Below are 18,535 nucleotides of genomic sequence, written 5' to 3'. Positions count from 1 at the left end.
TTGAGTGTTGTAATGAGTAACTGTTAGGGGAAGGTACTTTGGATAGTGTTTTTAGAAAATTATCCGAAGAGGTGATTTTTATTCTATTTTGTTTTGTTTGCTGATATAGGTGTGCTTTACTGGTGACTTTAATTCCTTAAGAGCTATTGCTCTTATGAAGTGATATTCCAAAATGGGGAACAACTCTTAGTATAATCTTCTCTTGATTTACCCAGTATATCAATACATATACGTATATATGTTCCAGGAAAACTCAGTATATCTTAAAAACTGTTGTACGTGTAAAGCAGTTAGGTTCTAGGCCTTGAAAGTTGTAAACACGGTTTTGCCTACATGAATGGCCAGTGGAACAGTCCAAAGTTGTGAAGGGTGCCAGGCCATCACTTGTGCAGGGGAATCCCAGATGTTTCAAGGTGTTTAATATCTCTGGCCCCCACCTACCAAATTCTAGTAGAATCCTCCAGTCATTATGATAAGCAATCCCTCCTGCTCCCCAATTTCCAAAACAGCCTCTAAAGGGCAGTACAGCCCCCATTGAGAGCCAGGGTTTTGAGGGTCTCCAGTGGCCTCCTGATCTCCTATCCAATTGTCATTCTTGCTCTTAGAGCCTTTGACACTGTTAACCAGCCCTCCCCGCTTGCTGTCCTCTCTTGGCTTCCATGACCACACCCCTTGGGGTTTCCCCCCTCCTTCCTCCATCCCTGCCCAGAGTTCCGATTGGGCTTCTTGCTGTCCCTCTGCCCATCCACGTAGATCCGACCTTGGTCTCTTTTTTCCTCTCCATGTTCTTCTTTGATGAAAACTTCAGCATCACTTCCAGGCATCTCTAGCTCCAAAAGTGCTGTTTCTATGCTATTCAAGCTCATTTTCCCAACTGCCACGTGGACCTGGCTACGTGAGCCCCAAGTTAAACGTGTCCAACATCCAACTGGTCAACTTCCTCTAAAACCTGTTATTCCTTTGGTCATAGTTGTGTTCACGGCAGCATCATCTACTCACACATTCTAGACATGGCAGCCGTCTTAACCTCTCTTTCTCACTCCCCACATCCAGTTGGTTGCTTTGTTCTCTCAAGGCTAAGGAAGTGATTGGAGCTGAATATTCAGGATCAAGTCCTGCAAAGATCAGAACACTGGGGATAAAAATCAGTGCCCCAGAAGGGGCTACTCTGATCCCATCCCTCTGATCTTCAGTTTTATTTTTAAATAGCTTAATTTTTCTAGACCCTAGGCTGCCCTGAGCTAATTTGTTTGTCCAAATTAATTACCAGCAGGGGGTGGCAGTCTCATTTTCACAGAAGCCTTCTGTTTTGGAAGAGATTCCTTTTTCTTCAAACAGTCCGATTTAGGTTCTTTGGCAGTGTAAAGGGTGTCTTGACATTTCCATAAAGACATTTAAATGTTACCGTCTCTGAAGAAACACTTTTAGAATATGAAACCTTTAATTTTTTTCCCGCAAGGAAGAAGAACCTCGTCAGCATAATTATCTCTGTAAAATAACTTCCTCACTTGCTTTTCATGTTGCTAGTGGAAAAGGATGATGATACTGTTTTCAAAAAACAAAAACAACTGTGGAAGATTTCAAGAAATTTGCTTTTCATTTTGTCTGTATAAATAACACCACAATTCAGAGGTCGAAGATGCTTGTAGGGTTATATATTATCCTTCCAAGTTGATTTTTGAAAGATCTGCTGGGAGGGCAAAACGATCAAGAAGATGCTGCTGGTGATCCTTGTTCCACACTGAGAAGAAGGCAAAAGAGACTTAACTCTATGTGTGTGTGTGTATATATACTCTAAAAATTGTGATAAGGGGAATTCCGTGGCGGTCCAGTGGTTATGACTCCATGCTTTCAGTGCTGTCGGCACGGCTTCAATCCCTGTCCAGAATCCCTGTCCAAGATCCCGCAAGCCATGCGGCACGGCCAAAAAAATAAAAAATAAAAATAATGATAAAAACCAAATAACATGAAATCTATCCTGTTAACAAATTTTTAAGTGTACAGTACAGTATTGTTAACTATATGCACATTGTCGTACAACAGACTTGTGGAACGTTTTCATTTTGCGTAACTGAAGCTCTGTATCCATTCAGCAGCAACTCCCCATTTCCCCTCTCCTCCACCTCAGGAACCACCATTCTATTCTTTTGTTTTTTCTTTTCTTTCTTTCTTTATTTTTTAATTTAATTTTTGAATTTTATTTTTTTATACAGCAGGTTCTTATTAGTTATCCATTTTATACATATTAGTGTATATATTGACATATATACCACCATTCCATTCTGCCCCTATGAGTTTAACTACTTGAGATCCCTCATATGAGTGGAATCATGAAGCATTTGTCCTTCTGTGACTGGCTTATTTCACTTAGTACATGACCTCAAGGTTCATCCACGTTATAGCATATGACAGGATTTCCTTCTTTTTAAAGACTGAATAATATTCCATTGTATGTATATATCATATCACAGTTTCTCTAGCCATTCATCTGTTGAGGGACATTTAGGTTATTTCTACCTCTTGGCTATTGTCAGTCATGCCACAGTGAACATGGGAATGCAAATATTTCTGTGAGATCTTATTTTCAGTTCTTTTGGATAAATACTCAGAAGTGGGATTATAGATCATACGGTAATTCTATTTTTAATTTTTGAGGAATCTCTATCCTTTTTTTATGTTTTATGTAGCAGCTGCAGCCTTTTACCTTCCCACTAACAGTGTATGAAGGTTCCCATTTTTCCACATCCTCAGCAACACGTGCTATTTTCTGTTTTGTTTTGTTTTGTTTTATTATGGCCATCTTAACAGTTGTGAGGTGATTATCTCCTTGCGGTTTTGGCTTTCATTTCCCTGATGATTAGTGATGTTGAGCACCTTTTTATATACCTGTTGGCCATTTACATTATCTTACACAATTGACAAAAAACAACACGAAGTGCATTAAAGACTTAAACCTAACACCTGAAACTATAAAACTCCTGAAAGAAAATATAGGGGAAAACCTTCATAAAATTGGTCTTGGCAATGATATGACAACAAAAGCACAGGCAACAAAAGCAAAAATAAAGTGGGACTATATCAAACTAAAAAGCTTCTGAGCAACAAAGGCAGCAATCAACAGGGTAAAAGGCAACCTTCAGAATGGGAGAAAATATTTGCCAACCATATCTTTGATAAGGGGTTAATATCTAAAACTCTTGTTAAAAAAAAAAGATTTTCTGGGTGAACCTAGATCAAGGCTCAGCAAACTTGTTCTATAAGGGGACAGAGAGTAAAGATTTTTGACTTTTCAAGCCATATGGTCTCTGTTGCAACTACTCAATCTACCATTGTATGAAAGCAGCCGTAAATAATACATACTTGGATGGGTGTGGCTGTGTCCCAATAAAACTTTATTTATAAAAACAGACTGGGACGGATTTGGCCTGTGGACCAGTTTGATGATCCCTGATCTAGAGCAGGGTTTCTCCGTCTAACTCTATTAACATTTTTGCTGGGTAGGTTTTTGTTGGGGGGCTGTTCTGCGCATTGAAGGACGGTTTGCAGCATCCTTATGCCAGATGCCAGCAACAACCCCTTCCCCTCCACCCCGGTTATGACAACCCAAAATGTCTCCAAACATTGCCAAATATCTTCTGGGGGACAAAATTGCTGTTGGTTGAGAAACTCTGATCTAGATGATTGAAATAATCTGATGGAGAGTGATAGGAAATATTTCCGTAGGGAAGTAGGGAAAGATAGAAGAATGGAAATCCCTAGTGTATTTGCCTCAGGAAGGTCAAGTTCCCCTCAAAGGGGCCACTATCACTGCCTAAATGTGGAAAGCAGTTCAAAAACAACTGAAATGGCAACGTAATTGAAAAGTGCTCTGGAAATAATGCAAATGTGAGCTTAACCTACTTTTGTGATAGGAACCAGAAACAGAGCAGTTCAACACATTAGCCTGCGCTAACAGGACTTTCTGAGCTCGAGGGCTAACTCTGAGTTGCTGGAAAGGAGCTCACGGTTCCAGTGCCCACTTGAGCAAGCGTTTATTTTTTTTGCTTATCTGAATTCAGAACCAACACAGGCAGGGTGATTTCTGAAAGTGCTCACATGTTTCTCATTGTTTGGACAGGGCCAGACAAAAATGTCCCAGATTCACTGCAAATTGGCAGGAACACATGTTTTTGAAAGTTAAAAACAGCCTAACATTCATGAGTGAATCTCAAAGAATGTTGTCTTCTTGTCCTTTAGAGTAAACACCTGTTTTGCAAAAAGGAGAGTAAAAGCCATCTTTCTTGAGAAATCGTTGGTTTCTTTTTCTTCATTGCTATTATTCTATATTTAATAGTTAAAAAACTTAAGCACAATTTACCATATTATAATTTAGATAATTGTCATTTTAAATAAACAAACGAACAAAAAGAAAAACAGCCCACATTTCGCCAGGAAGTTCAGTTAAGCCTTTTTAGCTGAGTTTCTTTTCTGGCTTGAAAAACAAAGGAAATCCGTGGATCCTTTTCTTCTTGAATAAAATTCTCCCTAGTTAGATATATTTTTCTAATTGATTGGAAGAAAAAGGGGGTCCACATCCTTGGAAGAAGCTGTTTGGCTGTGAGTCCTGTCCCTATTGCTACCTTCTGTGACCACAGCTGACGCACTTAGTAACCCACATCTCTTGTTCACCGGTACCACTGGACGTGACATAATAATGGGACCATTTGGTGGATCAGTGAGATCATTCTTTTATAGTTGGGATCATGACAAAGGGTGATAAGAATAGATTCTTCATAACCTTCCTGGAAATCCACATTTCAGCATACCCCAAGAGACCCAGTTCCTTCAATCGCATCTATTTGTGCCTTACTTTCCAATGAACATCCACCACCTTCCTTGTAGGCTGGCCCGGTGTGCATATAAATGGTACCTGTTTGACCGCAGACCTTTCTCTCTGTCCCTCAGGCTACCATGGCCTCTACTGTGAGGAGGAATACGACGAGTGCCTCTCTGCCCCGTGCCTGAACGCCGCCACCTGCAGGGACCTCGTCAACGGCTACGAGTGCGTGTGCCTGGCAGAGTACAAAGGTGAGCATCACGTGGCCGACTAGTGCCAGCATCGTTCTCAGTGACGTCATGGATTTCTCCACGTACATGCGTACGCCTCTAATTGGAGCGTGAAATTGTTTAGAATAAGAATCAGATGCTGGCAGTGGGATGATGTATGGGGCCGAAAAGAACAGTTTGGAAGTCTCTGGTTTCCTCTTGATAAACTGAAAAATCTGTCTCCTGCCCTTTCCTTCTTCTTGCATCCTCACTCCCTTCTCTGTTGAATGTGTAAAAAGCTGACGATAAAAAATGATATTAAGGGGGCTTTCAGACACAGGTCAGAGGACGCAGCCATGGAATCGGGGGGAGGAAAGTAGCGCTTGCTGGACGAGGAGAGGATGCCGCGCTTTTTGGTGGAAGAGGCAAGTGGAGTCTCACGTGTCGGCGAAAAAAAGTTCATTCTCGTTAAATGAGTCATTAAAAGGGAGGCACATGTTAGTTCATTTGAGTGGATATGTGTCAGAGTCACTCTGGATAAACGGCTGACATTCACGGAGTGTTTATAACATTCAGACCCTGTTCTAAGTCCTTACGTGCGTGAACTCATAAAAAAGGCCTGACAGTCACCGGAGAGGTGGTAGTGTCAGCCCTCAGGAGCCCAGCCAGCATGGTCCTGAAAGCCCTTCCATCTCCTCCCCAGCAGGCTCACTGGTGTGGCTTTATTGGAGCCCTGACACCCTCAGCCGGCGCTGTGGCAGGGCGCCGGGTCATCAACTAATTTGCGCGCACTTCTCTAAGTCACGACTCCCGGGCTGGTGTAGATTTTTGTAATGCTTTTGAGGGCTCTATTTATAGCCATTTCACTTAACCTCTTTCTCCCACCACCGCTTACTTGATACCATCCATCTGCCAGTGACCTCGCATTGTAGTCGACTTTGCTTCTCTTTGCATGGACCCACCTTTATTTAGACGTCTTTCTGGTGAGCCTCGAGGGTTTGTAGGGCACATGGATGAACTTGACCTAGCCCCCGGATGGAGGGGCTGAAGCTGGGTCAGGTCTTGGCTTTACGTTTGGCACATCTGATGCTTCTCATGCACTATGATGCCCGTTTAGAGCCGAACTCCACCAGTTCCCATGAGGATAGAGGTGCTGGCTTCATCCACATGGATTTCAGTTCTAGGTAGATCAGAGCATTTAGGAATAGGGAGTCCGCTCAAGTCTGGAGAGAATAAAGGAGCAATGAATTAGGAGACCTAGGTAGCTCATCCTCATTGTGCCATTGGATTACTGATGACCCTGGATAAACCTTTTCAACTGACTTGTCTTTATTTTGTCTGTTTAAAGAAAGGGCAGTAATGCTTACTGAGAGATTTTGAGATTCTTCAGTGACAGAATGAGTAGTGGTGGATGTGCTTCAAAATTTTAAATTCCAAAATTCTTTAGTTTATTATAGAGTTTTATGGAGTAAATTTCATCTTTATGAATGACAAAATTATTAATTGGGTATACTCTGAATTTGCCTCTTACGTGCCTGGCTTTGAAGCATTGCTCATGCTATCATGACCAAGAAATAAAAAATGAAACTGTATATGATGACCCACTAGTGACTCCACAAATTCATGGGCTATGATCCTAGCTTTTTTCACCTCCTTCTTCCATTTTTCTCAAGGAGTATTCCCGAATTTTGCTGCTTTCCCCAAGCCTCATGTTAAATCACTCACTCATAGGATAAAACAAATTTCACGTCCATCTTCATGGAAAGAAAGAAAGGTTATCTATCATTTGTAAACATTTTCCAATTTCTCTAGTTTTCCAATGAGCAATGGTTCTCAAACTTGAGCATGTGTTAGAATCTGCTGGTGGGCTTCTTACAACATAGTTTGCTGGGCCCCACCCCTATCTAAGGTAGGGCCCAAGAATTTGAATTTCTGGTAAGTTCTCAGATGATGTTGATATGCTGGCCCTGTGCCACCCTTTGAGAAGCCCTGTCCTACAAACTCATCTGCAATCACACCACTCAAATTTTACTGTCTTCCTTATTACCTGATCACATGCTCTCCATTCTGCTCAAGGTTAATCCCTCCATATATGCTCCTCGTTCCACCCCTTCTATCTTTCGTGACCTTCCTCCATCAGTTACAGCCGCCCTGCTGTGGATGACTCAAGAAGGTAGAGTCGACTCAAGATGACTCAAGATCCTGGAGGGGATCTCAAACACATTTGAGGATGTGGGTTTTTGAGAAAAGGGTGTGGTGCTGGGAGCCTTTGTGTACCACAGGGTTAGGGGATAGGGTTCTGGAGAGAACGGAGGACTCAATGACCAGCTGAGCCCAAAAGACCCTTCAGCTTATAGAGAGGGAAAACATGCTATAATGTGCTGCACTTGACTCTGCGAGGCAAAGGGCTCTCCTGATCTCATGGATCCTGGCTGCCCTCTAAGAGGATTGCAGTTGGGCTGAGCTGGTCCTTTGTGTGTGTGTGTGAATGAGCTCCTGCTCACACCTGGAGAACCTTGAGAACCCCAAACTGGGAGGCCTTTACCCCATGTAGACAGGGCTAATTTGACTGGCCTGTCTAGCACTGGAGGAGAATCTCCAGTATCATCTCTCTCTGCCTGAGGTTGCCAACCTCAAGCCTGGCCAGTCCAGGGAGACTGTACCAGCTACTCAACAAGGGGAAAAAAATCTAGGAAGTAAAAACAAAATTGCAACAAACCCCACAACTCTAAACACTCAAGAACGGAAGTAAAAAAAAGTAATGTATACCACTCAAAATTGAATTTAGATCTGGAAAAGCAAAAGGAGGAAGTATGTCATGATAGAAGTAAAAATATGAGGAAATGGAAACCATGAGTGAAAAGACATGAAATGTGGAGAAAAGATGAAGAGATATGTTTCATCTGAATGATCGATGTTGCAGAAGAAGAAAGAACACATGGAAATAAAACCAGAATCAACCAACTACTAGGGAGAAGTCTATGAGATGAAGAAAATTGAAATTTTCAAATAGAATGGGCTTACAGAATGCCAGAAGATTAATGAGGGAGATGATATGTAATTTGCAATTTCCTGGTAGAATTTCCAAATCCAAGAATACAGAGAATATTTTTTCAAAGATTCTTCATAGTGAGTACAAGTTACACACAAAAGAAAGAATCAAATCAGCATTGAACTGCTCTTCTCTAAAATGAAGGTAAACAACAGTGAAGAGTGTTTTAGATTTTTCAGTGAAAAAGTCTGGTTGTTAAAGGTTCATTTGTATTTGAGGGGTAAAGAAAGACATTTTGTACATTTAAGGGTACAGAAAACATAACACCATGTACCCTCTCTAAGAAAATTGTTTTCCAAAGTATTCTCATCAAATTGGAACTAAATCAGAGCAAAGATAACCAGATAGGGGACGATGGAGAACAGGAGGAAGAGGGTTGAGCAGACTTCTTTACATGCGGGGATAAACCTAAATAGATGACATTCATATGATTGTAAATACTAATTTAATGGTAAAGAAAAGTCTCTTGAAAAAATAGACATGCCTACTATATTAATTATTATTGCTGCATAGTGAATTATTGTAAGGTAGTGGCTTAAAACAACACCCTTTGATTATCTAACAGTTTCCTAGGTCCAGGCATGGATTAATGGATTCCCTGTTCAAGGTCTGGAATCCAAGGCTGGAATCAGGGTGTTGGTTGAGCTGAGCTCTCATCTGAGGCTTAAATAGGGAAGTATCAGCTTCCAAGTCCCCTCAAGTGGTTGGCAGAATTCATATCCTTGCAGCTGTAGAATTCTTGACAGTCTGCTTCTTGAAAGCCAGGAGAGGCCTGAATCCTCTTAAAGGTCTCACCTAGTTAGGTCAGGCCCACCTAAGGTTAACTCAAAGTCAACTGATTAGCTACTGTAACAGCATCTTCAAAATCTCTTAACCTTTGCCAAATGCTATTGTTTAGAAGCTCACACTCAAGAGGAGGGAGTTATATAAGGGTGTGACTCATTGGGTTGTCACCCTAGAGTGTGTCACTACATCTGTTCTTGAGGAAAATTGAAATGACCAAACTAAAATTTCATATTATTTTAACCAAGTCCATGAGTTGGCGGGTGTTGGAAAGGATTGGAAGGCATACAAGTGTGTTAAAGATCTCATCTCAATGGGCAGGTAAAGTGATTATTTCATTTTGATATATTTATAGAGACATTTAGGTTTGGGTTTAAGCAGGAATGTAAACCCTAGCAAAGTAGCAATAAATGAGAGAACGTCTAAAGTAAGAGTGATGAGCAGGTGTTGAGGGGTAGGGTAGAAGGGATTAAAGAGAAGCAGAAGGGGGTAATTCATGCCCTCCAATCCAGAGGAAGAGTGAGTGAGGGGAGGAGAGAGGCCAAAAGATTCTGGGCCTTTCTCTCCTTAGGGGATAGACATTCTTTCCCTCTTTGGAAGCATTTATCCCAACATATATTTACATATAAGATGTCTGTATAAACTTAGGAAACTATCAGATGGATGGGCATCAATTCTTAACTAGTACTTACCTCTGGAGTTAGAACTTGGATAAGTGGTGTGTTGGGGGGAGGATTGGAACTTTAACTTCTTACTTACATATGTACTTTTTTTTTTTTTTTTTTTTTTTTATTTATTATTTTTAGCTGTGTTGGGTCTTCCTTTCTGTGCGAGGGCTTTCTCCAGTTGCGGCGAGCGGGGACCACTCTTCATTGCAGTGCGCGGGCCTCTCACTATCACGGCCTCTCTTGTTGCGGAGCACGGGCTCCAGACGCGCAGGCTCAGTAGTTCTGGCTCACGGACCCAGTTGCTCCGCGGCATGTGGGATCTTCCCAGACCAGGGCTCGAACCCGTGTCCCCTGCATTGGCAGGCAGATTCTCAACCACTGCGCCACCAGGGAAGCCCCATATGTACTTTTTTAAGTGGTGATTTTTACTCTTTTCTGTTTTTAAAAAAAACTTAAATAAATGAATATAACTTCCTAAAAAGAATGAGTGCAATAGAATGTCAGGCAAGTATAGCTAAGAACATTTTGAAAAAGGAAAGCAGTGAGGGGGAACTTCTGCCAGATGTTGAAACCCATTGTAATGCTGCAATTATTATTACATCCCCATGTTATGGGTGCAAGAATGGACAGCTAACCAAAACTGAATAATGGCCCAGAAACCATCGTCTATAATAATATATGACTCTTAACAAGGAATTGCTATGAATGGGAAGGGAATTCTTTTCTAATAAATGGTGCTAGAAAAACTGAGTTGCTAAACAGAAAAAAAAAGAAATGTTCTTACACACACTTCTAAATAAATTCCATTTGAAGTGAAAAAAAACTGACTCTTGTTTGACTTTGCATCCTCCTATACTTACTTGCCCCTTTCTTCCTCTTTCTTTTACAACCACATTTCCTTAGAGTTGGTATAGATGATGCCTCTATTTCCTTAAATTTTCTTTTCTTAATCTTGTTTAACTTGGATATCATCAGTACCATTCCGATAAATGGATCTAGCAGTGACCTAATTGAAGACCGAAACCCCAAAGCCTCCCTCTCCAGCTTCCAACTTCACATTCTTGCCCTTCTGCTTCATGATCACTGGGTCCCTTTTGAAAGTCACCCTGCTTTAGCTTCCACAGCTCCGTTCCTCCCCCCACCCTCACCCCCCAACCCTACTCTTCCCTCTTGGACTTCTTGGAATGAATCCTTGCTCTCTGGACACCATGAATGCAAGTGGTTCCCAGGCTTTTCGTCTTGGCCCTTTTTTCTCTCCTCCTCTTTCCCCTTATCCAGTCCTATGGCTGCATCCATTGTCAGAAATATTGATCTCCAAACAGGTATGATTTCTCTTTCCTGAACTCTCCAAGCATTTTCTTGATATTTTCTATGACAGTTATGGTCAGCCTTGTAGTCAGTACTTTCTGGCTCCAGACTTTCCTTTCCCTGACACTAAATTAGACTCTCCCGAATGGCAGTGACTACACAGGTTCTTTTTTTTTTTTTTTTTTAATTCTCATCAGCTCTTGATATGGTGGCTTGCACAAAGCAAATGCTCCACAGCTATCTGTACTTGAATGGAAACTACTGCTTAACATACTAATTAAATAAAGCAAGGCAACTTGAACATTTTCCCAGTGTGTTTCCACTGTGGATCATGAAATTGTCAGAAGCAAAATACATGGAGGGACTCCTAGTGATCTCCCTTCAGACATGGTGAAATGCTGATACTTCTTTAAAACTAGTCCAGAGCTAATTCACAATGAGACTTTCAAGACTTTAGTTAGTGTTCATCACCTTATAGTGCCAAAAGTCAAGTTACAGCCCCACATTGTGTTGAATTATTATTTATAGCAGAACAAACTTAATGGTCAAGACTATACTCATTTGGAATTTTTGGTGACAGAAGTTAGAAAGAAAATACTTCAATTTTTAATTATGAAAATAATGTAGCAACAATGATAACAATTTAGAAAACAGAAAATTTGATAACTCATAGCTTTACAGCAGAACGTAAGAGCAATAATCATCTGTATTATTTCCATCCTTTTTAATATCTGTGTTTTTACAGTTATAATTGATTATACCTACAAGTTGGTATTACCCTTCTCAGACTTACCATTATTTATGTTTGATTTAGAAATTGTTAGCAAGTTTTACTAGTTGTATTTTAAATGGCAATGTGATGTTCCCATGGGGTAATATTTATCCATTCCCTTGCTGTATCTGAAGTGAAGCTACTGTAAATAATTCTGGAATGAACATCTTCATATACTTTTCATACTTTCTGGATGTTGGAGGGGATAGAGTCTCAGAAATAAGATCATTGGGTTATGAGTTTGATCACATTGTACTGAATTGTTTATTTTTAAAGTCTACAGAAATTTATGTTTGAAAGGATGAGAACTCTTTCTTTGTTGGTTAGAATTATTTCCTCTGTATAACCAGTGAACAAGAATTTCTGGGTATTTTCTGTACCTGTCCCTTCTCAAGTACTGTGATTGATAGAAAAATGGATAAGTCAGGATTTTTCCTTTATCAGGCTATTATTTAGCCAGAGGAGCAGACTGAGACTGGCACACACAAGGAATAATGAGGTGAAGGTCGAGATCTCAACTGTAACTTCTGAAACAGCTTAGAAAAAGTTGAGCTCTGTGAGGTTGAAATACTGGAAAACTTTTCATGGAAGGATTCAGTTTGAATAAAATAAGATGATGTCCAGATTGGTTTAAGATGGTGGAGTAGAAGGACGTGCACTCACTCCCTCTTGCGAGAGCACCGGAATCACAACTAACTGCTGAACAATCATCGATAGGAAGACACTGGAACTCACCAGAAAAGATACCCAACATCCAAAGACAAAGGAGAAGCCACAGTGAGATGGTAGGAGGGATGCAATCACAATAAAATCAAACCCCATATCTGCTGGGTGGGTGACTCACAAACCGGAGAACACTTATACCACAGAAGTCCACCCACTGGAGTGAAGGTTCTGAGCCCCACGTCAGGTTCCCAACCTGGGGGTCTGGCAATGGGAGGAGGAATTCCTAGAGAATCAGACTCTGAAGGCTAGCAGGATTTGACTGTAGGATTTCAACAGGACTGGGGAAAACAGAGACTCCACTCTTGGAGGACACACACAAAGTAGTGTGCACATCGGGACCCAGGGGAAGGAGCAGTGACCCCAGGGGAGACTGAACCAGACCTACCTGCTAGTGTTGGAGGGTCTCCTGCAGAGGCGGGTGGTGGCTGTGGCTCACCGCGGGGACAAGGACACTGGAGCAGAAGTTCTGGGAAGTACTCCTTGGCGTGAGCCCTCCCAGAGTCTGCCATTAGCCCCACCAAAGAGCCCAGGTAGGCTCCAGTGTTGGGTCGCCTCAGGCCAAACAACCAACAGGGAGGGAACCCAGCCCCCCCCCCCCCCCGTCAGCAGACAAACGGGTTAAAGTTTTACTGAGCTCTGCCCATCAGAGCAACACCCAGCTCTACCCGCCACCAGTCCTCCCATCAGGAAGCTTGCACAAGCCTCTTAGATAGCCTCATCCACCAGAGGCAGACAGCAGAAGCAAGAAGAACAAAAATCCTGCAGTCTGTGGAACAAAAACCACATTCACAGAAAGACAGACAAGATGAAAAGGCAGAGGACTATGTACCAGATGAAGGAAAAAGATAAAACTCCATAAAAACAACTAAATGAAGTGGAGATAGGCAACCTTCCAGAAAAAGAATTCAGAATAATGATACTGAAGATGATCCAGGACCTCGGAAACAGAATGGAGGCAAAGATCGAGAAGATGCAAGAAATGTTTAACAAAGACCTAGAAGAATTAAAGAACAAACAAACAGAGATGAACAATACAATAACTGAAATGAAAACTACACTAGAAGGAATCAATAGCAGAATAACTGAGGCAGAAGAACGGATAAGTGACCTGGAAGACAGAATGGTGGAATTCACTGCTATGGAACAGAATAAAGAAAGAAGAATAAAAAGAAATGAAAACAGACTAAGAGACCTCTGGGACAATATTAAACGCACCAACATTTGCCTTATAGGGGTCCCAGAAGGAAAAGAGAGAGAAAGGACCCAAGAAAATATTTGAAGAGATTATAGTTGAAAACTTCCCTAACATGGGAAAGGAAATAGCCACCCAAGTCCAGGAAGCGCAGACAGTCCCATACAGGATAAACCCAAGGAGAAACATGCGAAGACACATAGTAATCAAATTGGCAAAAATTAAAGACAAGGAAAAATTATTGAAAGCAGCAAGGGAAAAACGACAAATAGCATAAAAGGGAACTCCCATAAGGTTTACAGCTGATTTTTCAGCAGAAACTCTACAAGCCAGAAGGGAGTGGCAAAATGTATTTAAGGTGATGAAAGGGAAGAACCTAAAACCAAGATTACTCTACCTGGCAAGGATCTCATTCAGACAGTGGAGAAATCAAAAGCTTTACAGACAAGCAAAAGCTAAGAGAATTCACCACCAAACCAGCTCTACAACAAATGCTAAAGGAACTTCTCTAAGTGGGAAACACAAGAGAAGAAAAGGACCTACAAAAACAAACCTATAACAATTAAGAAAATGGCAATTGGAACATACATATCAATAATTACCTTTAACGTGAATGGATTAAATGCTCCAACCAAAAGACACAGGCTCACTGAATGGACACAAAAACAAGACCCATATATATGCTGTCTGTAAGAGACTCACTTCAGACCTAGGGACACATACAGACTGAAAGTGAGGGGATGGAAAAAGATATTCCATGCAAATGGAAATCAAAAGAAAGTTGGACTGGCAATACTCATATCAGATAAAATAGACTTTAAAATAAAGAATGTTACAAGAGACAAGGAAGGATACTACATAATGATCAAGGGATCAATCCAAGAAGAAGATATAACAATTATAAATATATATGCACCCAACATAGGAGCACCTCAATACATAAGGCAACTGCTAACGGCTATAAAAGAGGGAATCGACAGTAACACAATAATAGTGGGGGACTTTAACACCTCACTTACACAAATGGACAGATCATCCAGACAGAAAATTAATAAAGAAACACAAGCTTTAAATGACACAATAGACTAGATAGATTTAATTGATATTTATAGGACATTCCATCCAAAAACAGCAGGTTACACTTTCTTCTCAAGTGCACACGGAATTCTTCAGGATAGATCACACCTTGGGTCACAAATCAAGCCTTGGTAAATTTTAGAAAATTGAAATCATATCAAGCATCTTTTCCGACCACAATGCTGTGAGATTAGAAATCAATTACAGAACAGATCTTGCTGTGATTTATGTCATAGAGTGTTTTGCCTATGTTTTCCTCTAAGAGTGTTATAGTGTCTGACCTTACATTTAGGTCTTTAATCCATTTTGAGTTTATTTTTGTGTGTGGAGTTAGACCCACCTCCTAGAGAAATGGAAATAAAAACAAAAATAAACAAATGAGACCTAATGAAACTTAAAAGCTTTTGCACAGCAAAGGAAAACATAAACAAGACGAAAAGACAACCCTTAAAATGGGAGAAAATATTTGCAAATGAAGCAACTGACAAAGGATTAATCTCCAAAATTTACAAGCAGCCCATGCAGCTCAATATCAAAAAAACAAAGAGCCCAATCCAAAAATGGGCAGAAGACCTAAATAGACATTTCTCCAAAGAAGATATACAGATTGGCAACAAACACATGAAAGGATGCTCAACATCACTAATCATTAGAGAAATGCAAATCAAAACTACAATGAGGTATCAGCTCACACCAGTCAGAATGGCCATCATCAAAAAATCTACAAACAATAAATGCTGGAGAGGGTGTGGAGAAAAGGGAACCCTCTTGCACTGTTGGTGGGAATGTAAATTGATACAGCCACTATGGAGAACAGTATGGAGGTTCCTTAAAAAACTAAAAATAGAGTTACCATATGACCCAGCGATCCCACTACTGGGCATATACCCAGAGAAAACCGTAATTCAGAAAGACACATGCACCCCAATGTTCATTGCAACACTATTTACAATAGCCAGGTCATGGAAGCAACCTAAATGCCCATCGACAGATGAATGGATAAAGAAGATGTGGCACGTATATATAATGGAATATTACTCAGCCATTAAAAGGAACGAAATTGGGTCATTTGTAGAGATGTGGATGAATCTGGAGACTGTCATACAGAGTGAAGTAAGTCAGAAAGAGAAAAACAAATATATATTAACGCATATATGTGGAATCTAGAAAAATGGTACAGATGAACTGGTTTGCAGGGCAGAAATAGAGACACAGATGTAGAGAACAAACGTATGGACACCAGGGGGGGAAAGTGGCGGGGGGTGGGGGGAGTGGTGGGATGGATTGGGAGATTGGGACTGACATGTATACACTAATATGTATAAAATGGATAACTAATAAGAACCTGCTGTATCAAATATAAAGAAATAAAATAAAAAGAGTAGATAAATATTATACAGCAGTAGAAATGAATGAACTGAAACTACACCCATCAACAATGAAGAATCTTAAAGATGTAATGTTGAACAAAAGGAGCAAATTATAGAACACAAACAGCATGATTGCATTTATATTAAATTTGAAAACTGACAAAACTAAACATTATATCATGTAGAGATATAGTCAAAGGTGGTAAAACTATAAAGGAAAAGCAAAGAAGTGATTGTTCAAAGGTTAGGATGATTGATACCCGTGGGCCTTTTCCCTTTGGGAAAAGGCACAGGGGGAGAAATGTTTTACTTTTTGTCCTGGATGGTGGCTACACAAGTACTTACTTTATTACTGTTCTTTAAAGTAAGCTCCAATGTTTTGTGCATGCTTCTGTATATAAGGTATATGTCACAATAAAACTAAAATATTTAAGTGAAAAAAAAAATAAGATGATGTCTTCAGGTGAATAGGAAGTTCAAAGGATACTTCAAGTTAATTTTCTTTACCTGGCTTAATTTTATTGGAGATAAAATAAAGATTTTTCAGTTTTCAAAATATTAATCACGACTGAATTGTGATGACACCAGAGACTTATAATTGGAGCATGACTCTTTGAATTTTTGCTCATTTTAATTCTAAAATTAACTGCTATAAAGAGCCGTGTTGGAATAAAGATCTTTTCAGAAACGTTTCCTCTCTATCCCTTAATATGAAAAGTATGAATTTTTATTAGTTTTGACTGAATTACAGTTTATTTTTGCTTGAGACTAAACATAAGTTTCGTAATCGTGTGTGCTCCGTCCCTTGCCAATGGGTGATGCATGTATCATTCCACAGGCTTAGTCTGAAGTGTGGACCTGATTTTCCCTGACAAAATAGGGTATTTTTGAGGCAGATTTGGAATGGCTTCTCACTCCTCTAGCAATCCTACGTGTGTGTCGGCCAAAGTACACAGACTTTCGCCCCTCCTGAAAGGACAGGATTCTGGTGGTATAGCCATAATTTCTTCTGCGAGGTAAGATATGGCCTCTGCTCTGAAGGACCTCAGAGATTTATGGGGGATCAGGCAGGAGGACAGATAAGTTATGATTTAAGACCATACACTCTGTAACAATGGAATCTTACCGTGCTCTCAATACACAGTGGCAGAAGAATGGAGTTCTGTCTTGGGAGAGTCAACTTCAGCTTTCCATGAGTTGGGCTTTGGCATTGAGAATGTGCCAGGGGAAGACCAGCTGGGGAGAGAGGGCGAAGTATGGTGTTATGGTCAGAGGACACGGGATGCCCAACACTCAGTGTTGTGCAAGGGCCTAGGGGCCCTGGGGGTGCAGACAACGGGAGCCCAGGAGGCCTGAGGAGGGGGGTTGGAAGGGACATACCCTGGACATCTCAGGGGTATTCATGACTGTCCCTGCTCTGCGTCTAAGATTTCTAGCTCATAGCTGTTCAGTTCTGATCAGTGAGCTGAGCAACATGACAAATATTTCTTACACGGGGCTTAGCGAGGCTTAGAGGATAGAAACAGGAGTCAGCAAAGTGCTCTCAGGGGACCTTTAAGACCATCTTGCTTTGTAGTCACCGTGTTGCCATGAAGATTAGCTTCTGTCCGATCTTGCTGCCAGAAAACTCTCAATGAACTTCAAGTGACTGAATATCTTATCTTTTGAAAAAGAGAAATAACAAAGGATAAAGTGATTGCCCGGAAAACCCACCCAAAAGATTGAAATTGCTTATTATCTTGGGCATTTTCATCAAATCTATCTTACTGAAGGCTTTTAGTGTTAAGGTGCTTAAATATTTAGCCTGGAATGTGCTTTTCAGCCTTATTTGAAGAATGGTAATTCGTGTGCTAATGTATTAGTTATACTACTATTATAAGGTTAGATTGGCAAATGTATTTGTAGAAACCCGGGAAAGATTATCCTTGATTGCTTTTATTTTAGGTCTAATGGAAATATTTTTTAGGTTTCAGACATCTCTGAACCTTGATCTGTGACTGTATTTCCCATCACGATTGAAAGCCTTTTTTGTCACGTGGTTCCCATTGATTAGCCTCCTGGGAAATTCTAAATATGTGAACCCTTGCTTTCTGATGAACATTTTGAAGCAGAAAAGGCTCTTTTGCATTTTATTCTTTCAGTTCAGCCTGTGCTATTTGGGAATCAATGGGAAAACGGAAATGGAGACTTCTGAGTGCAGAGGCCATACACACTCAAGTGAAGAACAATTACCAGTTTTATGCTTTAATCTTTAAATTAGTTTGACCTTGAATATTACCGTGAGTCCTGGGTTTGTTAAGGACGCTGAGTCAGGGAGGCTCCATCAAGTCACTGGAGGCAGAGAGGGAGCTAGGAGGTGGCTTGGGGCCGGGAGCGTCTCCCACCTGGCGCGAGGCAGCGGGCTTGGGGTGGTGGTTTCAGGGAGAAGTGTCAGGCAGAGATCTGAAAGACACTTTAGAAAAAGATCTGGTAGACTATTATTGTTTGCAGGTTGGATATGAGGGCAAAGGATAAAAAGAAATGAAACACCATCCATTCTAAAATGCTTTATTTACCAGGCTC

The 18,535-nt window shown here is 40.7% G+C and overlaps 1 protein-coding gene across 1 annotated transcript in view; it reads left to right on the top strand.

Annotated features, from left to right (window-relative positions):
• Positions 1–18,535, top strand: part of DNER (delta/notch like EGF repeat containing) — a 322,853-nt gene that overhangs the window by 268,593 nt on the left and 35,725 nt on the right. The window contains exon 9 of the mRNA XM_059927455.1: positions 4,945–5,067. Within this exon, the coding sequence (XP_059783438.1) occupies positions 4,945–5,067 (123 nt within the window). The remainder of the gene's footprint in view (positions 1–4,944; positions 5,068–18,535) is intronic.

The sequence above is a fragment of the Balaenoptera ricei genome, chromosome 7 (genome assembly GCF_028023285.1).
Source record: "Balaenoptera ricei isolate mBalRic1 chromosome 7, mBalRic1.hap2, whole genome shotgun sequence".
Taxonomy (NCBI): domain Eukaryota; kingdom Metazoa; phylum Chordata; class Mammalia; order Artiodactyla; family Balaenopteridae; genus Balaenoptera; species Balaenoptera ricei.
This window is presented reverse-complemented; position numbering and strand designations above follow the sequence as displayed.